The 13630-nt window shown below is 42.6% G+C and overlaps 4 protein-coding genes across 5 annotated transcripts; 3 read left to right on the top strand and 1 right to left on the bottom strand.

The window, feature by feature from the left end:
- Positions 1 to 95: 95 nt before the first annotated feature.
- On the top strand, positions 96 to 1838 carry rnf151 (ring finger protein 151; the record flags this gene model as incomplete). The annotated part of the gene is made up of 4 exons (XM_083976859.1): positions 96 to 209; positions 815 to 984; positions 1096 to 1192; positions 1368 to 1838. The coding sequence occupies exons 1-4, from the start codon at positions 207 to 209 to the stop codon at positions 1836 to 1838; spliced, it is 741 nt and encodes a 246-aa protein (XP_083832985.1). The 5' UTR covers positions 96 to 206.
- A 955-nt stretch (positions 1839 to 2793) lies between these two features.
- rps2 (ribosomal protein S2) lies at positions 2794 to 4782 on the top strand. Its single transcript, XM_083976697.1, has 6 exons — positions 2794 to 2956; positions 3071 to 3160; positions 3666 to 3773; positions 3871 to 4204; positions 4474 to 4565; positions 4658 to 4782. Exons 1-6 carry the CDS (start codon positions 2819 to 2821, stop codon positions 4736 to 4738), a joined length of 843 nt encoding a protein of 280 aa, XP_083832823.1. The 5' UTR covers positions 2794 to 2818; the 3' UTR covers positions 4739 to 4782.
- A 795-nt stretch (positions 4783 to 5577) lies between these two features.
- Positions 5578 to 8315, bottom strand: ndufb10 (NADH:ubiquinone oxidoreductase subunit B10). Its single transcript, XM_083977270.1, has 4 exons — positions 8087 to 8315; positions 7256 to 7394; positions 6007 to 6146; positions 5578 to 5720 (listed from the first exon to the last, which is right to left on the bottom strand). The coding sequence occupies exons 1-4, from the start codon at positions 8229 to 8231 to the stop codon at positions 5632 to 5634; spliced, it is 513 nt and encodes a 170-aa protein (XP_083833396.1). The 5' UTR covers positions 8232 to 8315; the 3' UTR covers positions 5578 to 5631.
- A 1123-nt stretch (positions 8316 to 9438) lies between these two features.
- On the top strand, positions 9439 to 13562 carry LOC310990324 (large ribosomal subunit protein uL3-like). Of its 2 annotated transcripts, none has more exons than XM_083977667.1 (10): positions 9439 to 9593; positions 10383 to 10575; positions 10747 to 10915; positions 11060 to 11195; positions 11833 to 12019; positions 12124 to 12284; positions 12419 to 12520; positions 12887 to 12982; positions 13125 to 13244; positions 13453 to 13562. In XM_083977667.1, exons 1-10 carry the CDS (start codon positions 9591 to 9593, stop codon positions 13510 to 13512), a joined length of 1227 nt encoding a protein of 408 aa, XP_083833793.1. In that variant the 5' UTR covers positions 9439 to 9590; the 3' UTR covers positions 13513 to 13562. The 2 variants fall into 2 exon arrangements, with proteins under 2 accessions (XP_083833793.1, XP_083833794.1); XM_083977668.1 differs by having other exon boundaries at positions 9571 to 9676.
- Positions 13563 to 13630: the final 68 nt, after the last annotated feature.

Raw genomic sequence — 13630 nt, 5'->3', positions numbered from 1 at the left:
TCTGTTTTCGTTTGTCCACTCACACACACACAGAAAGAGAGGGAGGGATAGAGCGAGAGAAACACACGGTCCCTCCTTCATGTTTTGTCAGGAATGTTCATGTGTGTGTTGCATTGATAACGAGGGTGTGAGTGTGACCTGTGAGAGGATCGATATGGAGTGAACCAGCGCCGGGAATGGAAACACGGTGAGGACAGAAGCTTAATATGGTGAGTTGACAACAGCTTCTCTTCTTTCTTTCTTTTTTAAACCAGGATTCTTTCTTTATTTCACCTTTATTGATGGGTGATCGCGGTTAGTTTTGATAAGTTTACTCTTACATCCTTCATATCAGAACAGCTAGTCTAGCCTATATCTTTAGTGAACTGAATGTGTTGTCCCTTAAAAAAATGTTTTGTAGGCTATGTGTTAGTGTCATCTTTTTTGACAGAAATGTTGAAAATTAAATTTTTAGGAATTCCACACAATGATAGCAGTGAAGTGTTTATAAACATTTTTAAAACATAGCCTACACCTACATTTTGGTGTGGAAAAAGAGTTTTGTCAGACTGATTGCACCTGCTTATTGTCATCATGTGATCAGTCATATGACTTTCCAGAACAGTTCTGTTTTGTTGCCTCCTGTCTTTATGTAGAAAACACTGTGGAAGAGTTGTAGGCAGCTGTAGGCTCATGTTTCACACAGCTGTAGAGAAAACTGTTGAGACTCTCATGGCATGTCCATCTCCTCATGCTGTCGCGTCTTTGATCTGAAAACATAATAATACACAATGATAACCCAGAGTGAAGTAGTGTTTCTATTGGCCACATCCAGGCAGACCCAGAGGTGTCATCACAGAGCGGGGGCTACGATGTGGAGCTGTTTGTGGACACCCCAGACTACGACCTCATCTGCACCATATGTCAGGGGGTCCTCAGGTGTCCGGTGAGAGCAGCATGCCACCACATCTTTTGCAAGAAATGCATCCTACAATGGCTCAAGAGGTAGTGAACACAACATGGATCCATCCCACTATCAAATTGGACTGTATTTGACTCTTATTGATGTTTGATCCATGAAGAAGAACAAGAGTAACTGTTGTTTGTCCTCTGTAGACAGGAGACCTGTCCATGCTGTAGAAAGCCTGTTAACGCGAGCTTGATATTTGTTATGTTCAAGCTGAGCAAATCTATTGGACGCATGAAGATCAAGGTGGGAAAGTGGAAACAGAGTGATGAATTTGTTTCTTTTTGCACATAAAAGTTATGTCCTGTCATTGAAAGTAAGTGATATCTGGTAAAATAACTAAACAAAAATGATAAGTTAGAAGCCCGGAAGAGACCCTGCGTTCATTTTGTTTTGAAGCTCTGTTTCTGGCCTTTTACAGTGTAAGAATGAGATCCGTGGTTGTGCAGAGACCTTCCCCCTCTCAGAGCAGTACTGCCACAGCATGAGCTGTCTGTACGAGCTCGTCCCCTGTCCATACCAGGGCTGCCGGGCACAGTTACTCCGCAGAGACCTGGACACTCATGCGCGCCACTGTGAACACTGGCGTCAGCCCTGCCACATGGGCTGTGGGACGATACTTTCCCATCGCAACCAGGCCGAACACAACTGCTACAAGCAACTGAGGCAGGAGTACGAAGCCAGGCAGAGAAACCACAGGGCCATCGCCACCGCCCTGCAGAGGAAGATGAGGAGGATGCAGAGCACCATGGCCCACATGAAGAGGCAGATAGGGCTAATCTGTGAGAGCCTGGAGGTGATGGACGATCTGCATGAGGTGGAGGAGGAGGACCTCGGCGAGAGCAGTGGCAGCTCCAGTGGGACTGCAAGTAGTCACAATAGCAACTGTTAAGGGTCATTTACTGCTGCTGCTGCTGGTGGGCTACTGCTGTGTATAATTTCCGCATGTGTTCATTTCATTGATGGTGTGTGTTTTTGATTACCGGTATGTAGGTTGGATTACAACGAGTGGATTTGTAACAGTTTTTTGAAAATGTTGTAAATAAAGCACAAGTAAAACACACACACATGCTATAGTGCCTGCTCCACATCTTCATTCAGGGGAAAAGTGGTGACATCAATCTAACAAGGAAAAGAGCAGATCATCCCATGGTCCCTGGTCTTGAAGAATGACAAACATTAATTGATTCTGTCCCTATTTGTTGTAAAATTGTGTTTTTGACCCCTCTTAAATTAATTGAATTAACACAGAGAAAACCTATAGGTTCCCACAATTGCAGCAAAACTGAGGCTGCATTAAACAATCCCTGTCATTATCAATATGTTATGATTTTCTTTAGTAACTGATCGAAGATAGATAAAACTGATACCAAACTTATTTTCCCAGTTATTCAACGAGTGCAGGACATTTGTATAAAAGATGCCAACAGAGGGCAGTGCAGTATGTGTCCACTCGGGTGAAATATCGCGATAACACGTCTATATAAAAGCCAACGGGACTTCTCATGGTTCTTCTTCCTGTTATAACGATCACGTAAGTTGCACGTACTGATTCTCAATCTTTAGGAAATCCGTCTTCATCTTTGCCATCGTTCGTCCTAACATATTAAATTTACCTGTAAAATGACCTGAGAACATACTCTACCTAACACGTGACATAGTTATTATCACAATACAGCTAAACTCGAGTTATTTATACATTTATAAGCACGGTCTAGGTTTCCAATATGGCGGCGATGCTCGTGTTCTGGTTTAAAATGTTAAATGAAATTGACACAGATCGATGCTTCGAACTGTTTGCTATGATGAACAGACTCTTATTAGTCGCCTAGAAACAATAAACATATTTTAAAACATGTTGTCTTACAGCAAATGGCGGACGACGCCGGTGGTAGAGGAGGTTTTCGCGGAGGTTTTGGCGCCGGTGGCCGCGGCGGCCGGGGCCGTGGACGCGGCAGAGGCCGTGGCAGGGGCCGCGGAGCCCGTGGGGGCAAGTCCGAGGACAAGGAAGTAAGTCTGAGACCTAAACCCTGAATAGTTTTCACGTTGAGATGTGATGAAGTGTATGTGACAGGGATGATGATGATGGTGGTGATGCTAACGGTGAACATGTGCTGCTCGCAGTGGGTGCCGGTCACCAAGCTGGGCCGCCTGGTTAAGGACATGAAGATCAAGTCCCTGGAGGAGATCTACCTGTACTCTCTGCCCATCAAAGTAAGCCGCACTCCTGGATATCTATACGAGACTTCATTGACGTTAGCGGGGTTGTTGGATGGTCCTGATTAAATGTTTTGTGTATAGATTGCCCTACTTTATACAATATGTATTACATGACATGTAATGACAGAGCTCTGTAATGCTTCCTGTCAATGACAAAGGTTAGGTCTATGCCAGTATAAGCTTTACTGAGGGCATTTCCAGGACCTTCATACAATCCTGTACCAAATGTGTTTCTGCCTTCAAAACTGTCATTTAGTAAGATGGCAAAGTAAATGTTCATCTGGTAATGAAGAAGTTCAGAAAGGAACAGAAAACACAAATTGAATTGATAACAGCCTAGAGAAAGAAGGAAGTTGACAGCTATTCATGCTTTGTTTTCTTGTTTTTGACAAATTACATTTGATGCCCTGATACTAGCTAAAAGTATGAATTTTATATATGGGTATATGGTCTTTGAGCTGATGTTGTGTAAAGCTCAACTCTGCCTTTTTTCCTGTAGGAGTCTGAGATCATCGACTTCTTCCTGGGTTCTGGTCTGAAAGACGAGGTGCTGAAGATCATGCCCGTCCAGAAGCAGACCAGGGCCGGTCAGCGCACCAGGTTCAAGGTGAGTTTTATGAACTCTGCAGGTTTCCTCTGCATATGTAGCGTTATATTTTTGTAATCCTGATGTCTAAATCTAACATTGTTGGCGTTGTCTACAGGCCTTTGTTGCCATCGGTGACTACAACGGCCATGTGGGTCTGGGGGTGAAGTGCTCCAAAGAGGTGGCCACCGCCATCCGCGGAGCCATCATCCTGGCCAAGCTGTCCATCGTCCCCGTCAGGAGAGGTTATTGGGGTAACAAGATCGGTAAGCCCCACACCGTGCCCTGCAAGGTGACCGGTCGCTGCGGCTCTGTCCTGGTGCGTCTGATCCCTGCCCCCCGTGGTACTGGCATCGTGTCGGCCCCTGTGCCCAAGAAGCTGCTCATGATGGCCGGTATCGACGATTGCTACACCTCCGCCAGGGGCTGCACCGCCACCCTCGGCAACTTCGGTAAGCAGCTTTTTAATCGGTTGTGTGTCTTTGTCTGCTCAATGTCTCCTTGCTCTGCTCAGCTTCACCTATACAGTGGTGTAGTTGTCGTTATCAGGAGAGAAAGGAACGAGTATTGTAATGCACGGCAGAGTGACCTTTCACTGGTCTCCTCTGTTCCCCTTTTCAGTGCTCTACATTTTTGTCTTTTTCCAAGCAACATTTCAGCACTGCGATGTGCTGGTGCCTCTGTCTAAAGCAGTGACTCATGGTTTCTTTTTGCTCCTCAGCCAAGGCCACCTTTGACGCCATCTCCAAGACTTACAGCTACCTGACGCCTGATCTCTGGAAGGAGACCGTCTTCACCAAGTCTCCCTACCAGGTACAGTACACAGCTTGGATTATCTTTAAGATTTGTTTTCTTGTCAAGTTTACAGGTTTGTATAACTGCCCTTTTTTATCTTCTCATTGCAGGAGTTCACTGACCATCTGGCCAAGACTCACACCAGGGTGTCTGTGCAGAGGGGACAGGCTGTACAGGCAGCTCCCTCCTAAACTTTTTGTACAGAGAACCGTTGAATAAACGTTCTGAAACAATATGTAATGTGCTTTGTCTTCTGTGCATGTGCTGACAGTGTGGTTAATGCAACTATCCATGTAAAGTCAAAAATAATGAGATGGGGAAATTCAATATGAAACTGACAGACCCATAGATCTGTATTGCCAGAACTATTTAATGTTGTCTGTAATGGCCTTAAACTTCCTGTAAAACTACATCAGCATCTAGGTGTAGTAGGAATTGGGTTCATTGTTCGAGAGGAGACTAGGAATACATCTTCAGTGTATTGGCAACACTCAACCATACTTCCAACTGCAGCATGTTGACATTTATATTCGTTTTTGTTCAATAATCGTTTTTTCAATGTTAATTAATGGGCTCTGGACTAATTTTAAAAGGTTGCAACTTAAGTAAAGTCCTTTTGACCATTTAAATTTTAAAATTCGCTTTACAATTAAATGAAATTTAAATTCTGACCTACCGTGGCTTCCTTCATTGTTCCTTTCTGGGGTCAGAGAACAAACGCCTCAGAGTCCCTCATCGATATCAATTGAGTCCTTCTACTGTTGTGTTTCTGACCCAGAAAGGAACAATGCGGAAGCCGCGGTACGTCTGAATTTAACTTTAATTATAAAGCGAATTTTAAAATTAGAATCTTGAGCAAAAACGAATATAAACGGCCACATGCTGCAGTTGGGAGTGTAGATGGTATGAAATGAACTGATCATAGGTGACCTGATACCTGAGGTAAACATTGGTTACGACTGGAAATGCCCTTTAAGCCTACACTTTTGACTCTGGCATCATCTGAGTACAAGGAAGAGAAACACTAACGCATGATTTGACATAAATTTTATTTTACAATATTACACAGGACAGATAGAACTGTTTAAGCACTCTGGGCCTGAGCTGCCATCATTCGTTCCTTCTGCTTCATTAGACATTTCCTCCCACTGGCGTACGCCCCGAGGTCCCCATCTGAGGAGACAAGGTGTAGATTTAAAATATTTACTGGTAGTCATTTGAAAAACTACAAAGCCATCAATACATGTCAAGTAGTTTTAGTTTTCATAAAATATAACTCGTTATACATTTTACATGCTGGAACCAATGGCTCAGTTATTTGGTGAAGAAGTGACCGTCAATGATAATTGTTTTGGTAATACAGTAATAGATATTGCAGTATGCCATGTGGGATTCCTGAATGAAAGCCATGAAATTAACAGCAAAAAAACAAACATGTTATGCTTCACGCAGTACTTACAGCGGGACAGGAAGTTCTTGGTCACCTCGTTGAACTGCTGAATTTCTTTGGCACAGTTCTGGTGGTAGCTGTGTCCCTCTCTCTGCTGGCAGGCCCTCAGGCGCTCCTGGATCACCTTCACAATCTCCTGGTCCACTTTACTGAGGGGCAAAGACGACAGCAACTATTATCTCTTGTTTAAAACGAGGAGCGCTTCGTGGACTGCTTTCTCAAAACTAGAGGCTGCTTCTTGAAGACAAACTCCACTGCACACTCTTGAATAAATAAAATGCCTTTAGTTAATCTGGCATTGTCACAACGACATGTTTAAAATAACTAAGACGCGTTCCGCATTTGATGCTGTTTGATGCCGAAACTCGTGTTTTTTTTACAACTACGGTATTATTTCTTATTCCTGAAGGAAAAAAAAAACACTTATGGAAAATACAAGAATATCATTATTCCTGGAGTCGTACAAACTTTCTCGGTGGATGGCTTCACATTCTGTTGATCATCTTATAAGAACGACCCTAGATACCCTACATGGCCAAACCTGTGTGGAAACAGGCATTGCATCTAAAGTGTATGTGATTAAGCTGCAAGAGCACTGGCCATATGTGGTGTAAAGGTCTCCCTGTGCACAGGTGTATTGTCATGATGTCACAAAATTAGAAGAACACGAAAATGTTGATACAATTAATTGAGCTAATGGGCTCCACCTCAACTAGCACAGTGCATGAGTCCAGGCTACAGGAGGAGTTTCAGCCAGCATCATCACACCTGTAGCAAACACTGTCACTCGCTAATCAGGACATTGAGAATTTGCCCACAGAAAATTACATATTTCATTAGCTGATCAATTCCTGCAGCTTGTCCTAATTAATTCAGTTGATTAAACCATTAGAACGTTTTCTCATATAATACCAGAGAATACTGGAAAAAAATGTACAACTTAATACCATGAACTTTGAGGAAATCCTCTCCATGGTTTGCTTTGTGCAAAACACACAGTGAGTCTAAGGCCTAAGTACAGTGGAATAAAGAAAAAAAATGCAGGAGCTACCTCGAGCCTTTAGTATACTATTTATATTCATGACAGTACAACAACTTATAGCAAACTAATTGCCATAAAATGAATTTGTTTTTTTGAGACAACCATATGCATTTGCAGCTTTGTACAGCTGTGTGTTGTTCAATATGTGATACACACTAAACTACACTACCCAGAGCCTCCAAACCACCCTGGATACAACAAGTGTGAGTTGCTCACTAGTCTCTCCTCCACTGCATCTCTGCCTCGTAGTAGCAGACGTAATCTCCCTGCTGGCACTCAGTCAGGTCCGGGACACGGCGGAACTTCTGGTGGTAGTACAGGGCCTTGTTGTTGGACCGGATACTGTCCACAGCATCTGGATGAGGGAAGAGCAGAGGTGTTCAACAGGGGGTCCACAGAGGTACTGCAGGGGGGTCATGACATTTTTGGTTGATTATACAATTTTGTATTTATTTTTTTGTTTCTACACTTACGTCTAGAATAAAAACGTCAATTGTAATAGCTTGTATGCATGATTATCCTGCAATTAACATACATTGTTGATATAACAAAGTATGTTTATGAATGACAGTGGCATGGCCATCCTACTCACTGTACCTTTAAAATAAGAACATGAATATATTAGCCTACTTGAATAGCTTAGTACTGAATCCAGGGCAACACCATTTTATGAATATTTAAAGTATGGGGTCCATGCTTCATCTCCCCATTAGTTTGGGGGTCCTTGGCCTAAAAAACGTCGAAGACCCACCCCCCCCCCGGCATAGAGGAAGAGAGGGTGAAGCAGAGCCCAGTTAAACCGGGTCAAGGCGCTGCAGCATGGATACAGCACAACACCCCGTTAGCAGAGCATACATAACATAGCTAACGTTAATTACCCCCTTATATTAAACAAAGCCTTATAAATTAGTTTCTGTGATATTCTGCAATGCATATCGCCGTTTTATGTCCAAACACAGCTCGGTTTTCGACCATACACCAGCCTGCAGGTCCAGTTAGCTGTGTTGTTGTCCTGTTAGCACGGTTAGCTCCGTTAGCCTCGGTTACCTCTAAATGTGGTGACAGGCAGGTCCACGGAGTAGTAGAAGAGTTTAGACAGGATCAGGGCCGGGTTTGGCAGCGCGGTCTGTTTGTCCACAGCCGGAGTCTGCCGAGGAGGCTCCGGGTATGCTCCTTTGTCATAGTCTGGCATTTTTGATGTATTTTGACCCACACCGAGGAAAATCCTACGATTCGACCTCGACAGCTATTCTCTCCTCCGCGCATGCGCAGTCTGCGCGATAAAAATGGCGAAATAGAGGTCAGTGAATTTAAAACTATATATTTTTTTTTATATCTTTATTTTATGTCATTCTGGGATTATTACTTGGTACGCATATTTTTTCTGAACGACACGCTGAACATAAGCCTTAAAAGAAATGTTCTTATTAAAAATGGAGGTTGAAGTGTAAAGGTTACAGGTGGGCGGTGTTGTGCCATTTATAGGCAGCAGGTGGCGGTATGGTGCAAACCCTATGGGGTAGTCTTCTCTACTGAACCTGGACCAAAACCTCTATGTAAAGACATACATTTATAGATAAAAAATAAAAAGTCAATGAGACAACTACAAAGAGACAGAAAACAACTATAGAGAGACCCTAAACAATCAGAGGTGACTATTCTACAGAATAGGACACAGAATGACCTGAAAGAGATCAACTGAAACACAAAACCATACACATGGACAAAACAGAGGTACAGAGGTATGAAATTAAGAGAAAATGCAGAGAAACAAAATGAGCAGACTCTTAGGTGTGAGGGACCTTTTACACACACAGAGGCAGTTGTCCCATAATTTGTCCAAGACACTCTTGCACAGAGTCTAAAAGCTAAAGAGTCACTTAAACTGTTTTGATAATAGCAATCAAAGAACACGTAAAAAAAAGTATGTGTCTTAAAATCTGAAAATGCACTCTTTTGTGACTGCGTTTGCCTATATATTAATAACAGAATGACACCAGATGTGAGATGACGGGTAAAACAGCAGGCACATCTGTTTCGTTTGTATGCTGTAGTCTGGAGAAAGATACAGAACCCTAGTGCTGTAGATCACACCAATACAGGAAAACCTGTTTCAATATAGACTAAAATGATGCAGCTGGGATATTTATCTATATTTATGTAGCAATTTAATCAACAATCATGTCAAGACATGGTTGATTAAATCAGATGGCTAAACCAAACTGTATCAGTGTGTCGGTTCTAAAACAGGTCAACTTCGGCTATCTGAAAATGAAAACTTTCTTCTTCCTTTCTCTCTCCTTTCTTGGTTATATGGTTCCTGTCCACTGGGCCTCCCCACCACCTCAGACCTCAGTCTTTGCCCGCTCTTCCCTCCTTCCTATTTTCTCCCTTGAGAACTTGGCAGTGATTACCTTGTTTGAAAGCAAATACGGCTCCTCAGCCGGGCCAGACACCAAATTAGAGCTCTTACGCCGTGTATCATCTTATGACCCTTGCATCAGCACTGGTTCCTCTTCCTTTCTATCCCTAGACCGGACAGTGTGCGGACATGGTCAGTACTCACTGTGTTTTTGGCTTTTTTCTGCTATAAAGGATTCATCCTTGTACAGTTTCACCTGTTTTTATCTCTTTCACGTAAGCATGTTTGTGTGATTTATGAGTTTCTTTAGCCATCTGGATTTGTAAGCATAGATAAAGTGTTTGGAAAAGTTATCTTGAGATGGCTGCCTGTGAGGAGACCACGTGAAACACTGAAATGGTGACTGCTTTTTTAAAATCCAATATCCCAGTCTCTGAGTTTTCTTTATTATTTGTCTGGTAGATTGCTGATTCACAGAAAATGTGACATATAGAAATCAACACAGAAAATACAAACACATGGCTTGGACAGACTGTTGATGTCCTCTTGTCCTGTTACACATAGGAATCTGATTATGTGGAGAAAATTAGGGAAACAGATAAAAAAAAAACAGTAACCACAGAATATTCATTTCCTGATTATAGCGGGCTATTAATTTGTCACTCTGCACATTTTAGTGTGATAGACTGTAAAGATCAAACACAAGTGTCTGCCTCTATAAGGGCCATTAAAATGTGCACATCTGGACACCATGCAACCTGTTACCTATTTCTCCATCTCTCTGTTGTACACCTGCAGTGTATTAATGACATCTATGTGTGTTGCACACAAAAACTAAAACGAAAAAACTCAAGGAAAGCTGTTGTTGCATATATATATATATATATATATATATATATATATATATATATATATATATATATAAACTCTGCAACACTTGGGTAGTGTGAATTTCATATTAACAAGTAGTGTCTTTTCTAGTCTCATCGCAAATTCCATGCTCCCCGCCACGGGCACTTGGGGTTTCTACCCCACAAGCGTAGCAAGAAACACAGGGGGAAGGTGCGCACATGGCCCAAAGATGACCCCAGCAAACCTGTCCACCTCACTGCCTTTCCAGGATACAAGGCCGGCATGACCCACACCCTCAGGGAGGTGCACCGCACCGGCCTCAGTATGTATGGCTGGATCCATGGGAGACTCGAGTGATCCTTGTTGTTTGCTTGGTTTATCTGCTGGCATGTACACATAGAATCTCCTGTTGAAAAGTCTATGCTTGATTGAGTTTGACTGAAAAACTGACATGATCTCAGCAGATGGATATTTTCCATGTTCCTTCCCACAGAGCAATCCAAGCGAGAGGACGTTGAGGCAGTTACCATCATTGAAACTCCACCTGTCATTGTGGTGGGAATTGTGGGTTACATTCACACTATCCGCGGCTTACGCTCCCTTAAAACCATCTTTGCCGAGCACCTGAGCGATGAGTGCAAGCGCAGATTCTACAAAAGCTGGTGAGTGGAATTAAAATGAATTTCCTATTTATTTTAAACTAGATAAACTTGAAATTAGGTCCTAGTGGTTCTGCTAAATTACTGCATTACTACTAGTTCTTACAATGTCTAAATTTCATTGTGTCTTTCTGTGTTGTGCTTCAGGTACAAGAGCAAGAAGAAGGCCTTCACCAAGTACAGCAAGAAGTGGCAGGATGAGGCAGGAAAGAAACAGCTGGACAAGGATTTTACTATGTTGAAGAAATACTGTTCAACCATCAGAGTTATTGTCCACTCTCAGGTACACTAATCCTACCTTCACACGACACTAAGCATAATCCAGTCTTTTAAAGCACAACAAGAGTGGTCTCTTATCACATCTTGTTTCCACCTCGTCTTCTTTTGAAACATTCCTGGCAAAAGGGCAGAGGTGTCAAGCTTAGACCACATGCAATGGAAAGAAAAGCCACCACATCTCAGGCTTCTCAGCTGCCGAGATCCAAATAACTCTGACCATGATGCTCTGTCTGCGGGGAGCGCTGGAGTGTGCCGTCTCAAATAGCAGTTTAAAAATACATTTTACGGCAGAACCTGGCTGCTCACCCAGACTTTGCCAGGTGAAAACCTTTATGCTGGCAGCAAACTAAATGAAGATGAGCCAAGATGTCAACTGTCAACGCTGTTGCTAAGACCAGTTCTCTGTGCAGATTAGACTCAAATGCTCAAGTGCCTGATATTATTACTAAGAATTTAAACATGATCTCATGCTGAATAATAAGTTCAATTATTAAAAGACACAAAACACTATAGGTAGAAGTACTGGTATATATAATAGGTCAATATACATATTAAACTCAAAGCATGATAGTCTATGTCTTTGGAAAACCATAGTTTTCTCAAGGCTTTTACAGTCTTCACAGTTTCTTCTGCTTTTCCAGATGCGACTGCTGCCCATAAAGCAGAAAAAAGCCCACATAATGGAGGTGCAGCTAAATGGAGGAAGCATCTCAGACAAGGTGGACTGGGCAAAGGAGCATCTGGAGCAGGCTGTGCCTATATCTTCTGTCTTCTACCAGGATGAGATGATTGATGTCATTGGCGTCTCCAGGGGTCACGGCTTCAAAGGTGGGAAACATGATGCTGGTTGTGTAAGTCCAGGGATTTGGAAAAACAAATGTACTCAGATTTATAACCACCATATGTACCATTTTACTCTTTTTGGCTGATAGGTGTGACCAGCCGCTGGCACACAAAGAAGCTCCCCAGAAAGACTCACAAGGGCCTGAGGAAGGTGGCCTGTATTGGAGCCTGGCATCCCGCCCGTGTGGCCTTCACAATCGCTCGTGCTGGTCAGAAGGGATACAACCACCGCACTGAGCTCAACAAGAAGGTTGGCTGATGGGTGAAAGACTTATTGAATATAAAAATGAACCTTCATTATTCTCAGTATATACTACAGGTGGGTTTACCATGACTTTATGTGTCCATGCTTGAGACCCATTATGTCCTCACTTGTGTCCACAGATCTACCGCATTGGTAGGGGAGTCCACATTCAGGATGGTAAGGTGATCCGGAACAACGCCTCTACCAGCTATGACACCAGCCAGAAGAGTATTACACCCATGGTAATTCCATCTCTCTGTGACAAAACCATTGCGAAGCTAATAAATCACATTTTCATATTTTCAAGCATATGTATGCTCAAATACTGCTTTCTATGAAGACCATATTGATAATGTATCAATGACAATTTACAATTTTTTAACACAGATTTTAGTCTTTGTAATACACAAGGCATATTAGCAATTTTGCACAAATGTTTTTCAAGGTGGTGTGAAAAACATGGTGCTTTCTGTAACTAGTAGGTAATGTGGTTCCAGCACCACAATGGGTTGCACAGAAGTAGTACATTTCTGCCTGAGCAAGCTTCAGTTACCCTTCGTTCTCTCCTGTACTCTGCATTGTCTTTCTCCTGGTCATTTACCCTGTAGGGAGGCTTCCCCCAGTACGGTGATGTGAATAATGACTTTGTCATGGTGAAAGGCTGCGTAGTCGGGACTACCAAACGTGTCCTCACTCTCAGAAAGGTACAGTGTGACTTTGCAAGTCTAATTTCAGATCTGTTGTTGTTCATTTCTGAATCTGTAACTCGATTTACTCACAAAGTAAAAAAGCTAAGCTACATGTACAGAGTGTTTATATTTTTGTGTGTCTCTATCTCTCCAAAAGTCTTTGCTCGTGCACACATCTCGCAAGTCCAAGGAGACGATTGAGCTCAAGTTCATCGACACCACTTCCAAATTTGGGCACGGCCGCTTCCAGACCGCTCAGGAGAAAAGGGCATTTATGGTGAGCGTGAGAAAGGTTTGGTGCACACTCAGGTCTGAATGCCAGGAAGTGAGGACAAGAATGGCTTGTGCATTTTTGCATGAGTAAAGCCAATATTTGCACAAAAGGGGTCAATTATTCCTTTCTTTCTCCTTTTTTCCCCAGTGTTAACATAATCACTCTTATCTTTCTGTACTATTTTGACCTCACACTTCTGGTCTACCTGCAGGGGCCACTGAAGAAAGATGTAAAGAAAACACTGCCAGAGCCGCCGAGTGAGGACGCCTGAAAAAAAAAAGGACTAAATGATTACACAATAATAAAACAGAATTTCAAATACATTGTGTAGTTATTGTGTGTTGTGTTGTATGTACACATTTCTTTGCAGTTTAAGTTCAACAATTGAC

This window comes from Trachurus trachurus (assembly GCF_905171665.1).
Source record: "Trachurus trachurus genome assembly, chromosome: 8".
In the NCBI taxonomy this organism is placed as follows: domain Eukaryota; kingdom Metazoa; phylum Chordata; class Actinopteri; order Carangiformes; family Carangidae; genus Trachurus; species Trachurus trachurus.
Note: the sequence above shows the minus strand (reverse complement) of the source record. Positions and strands in the feature narration are given on the sequence as shown.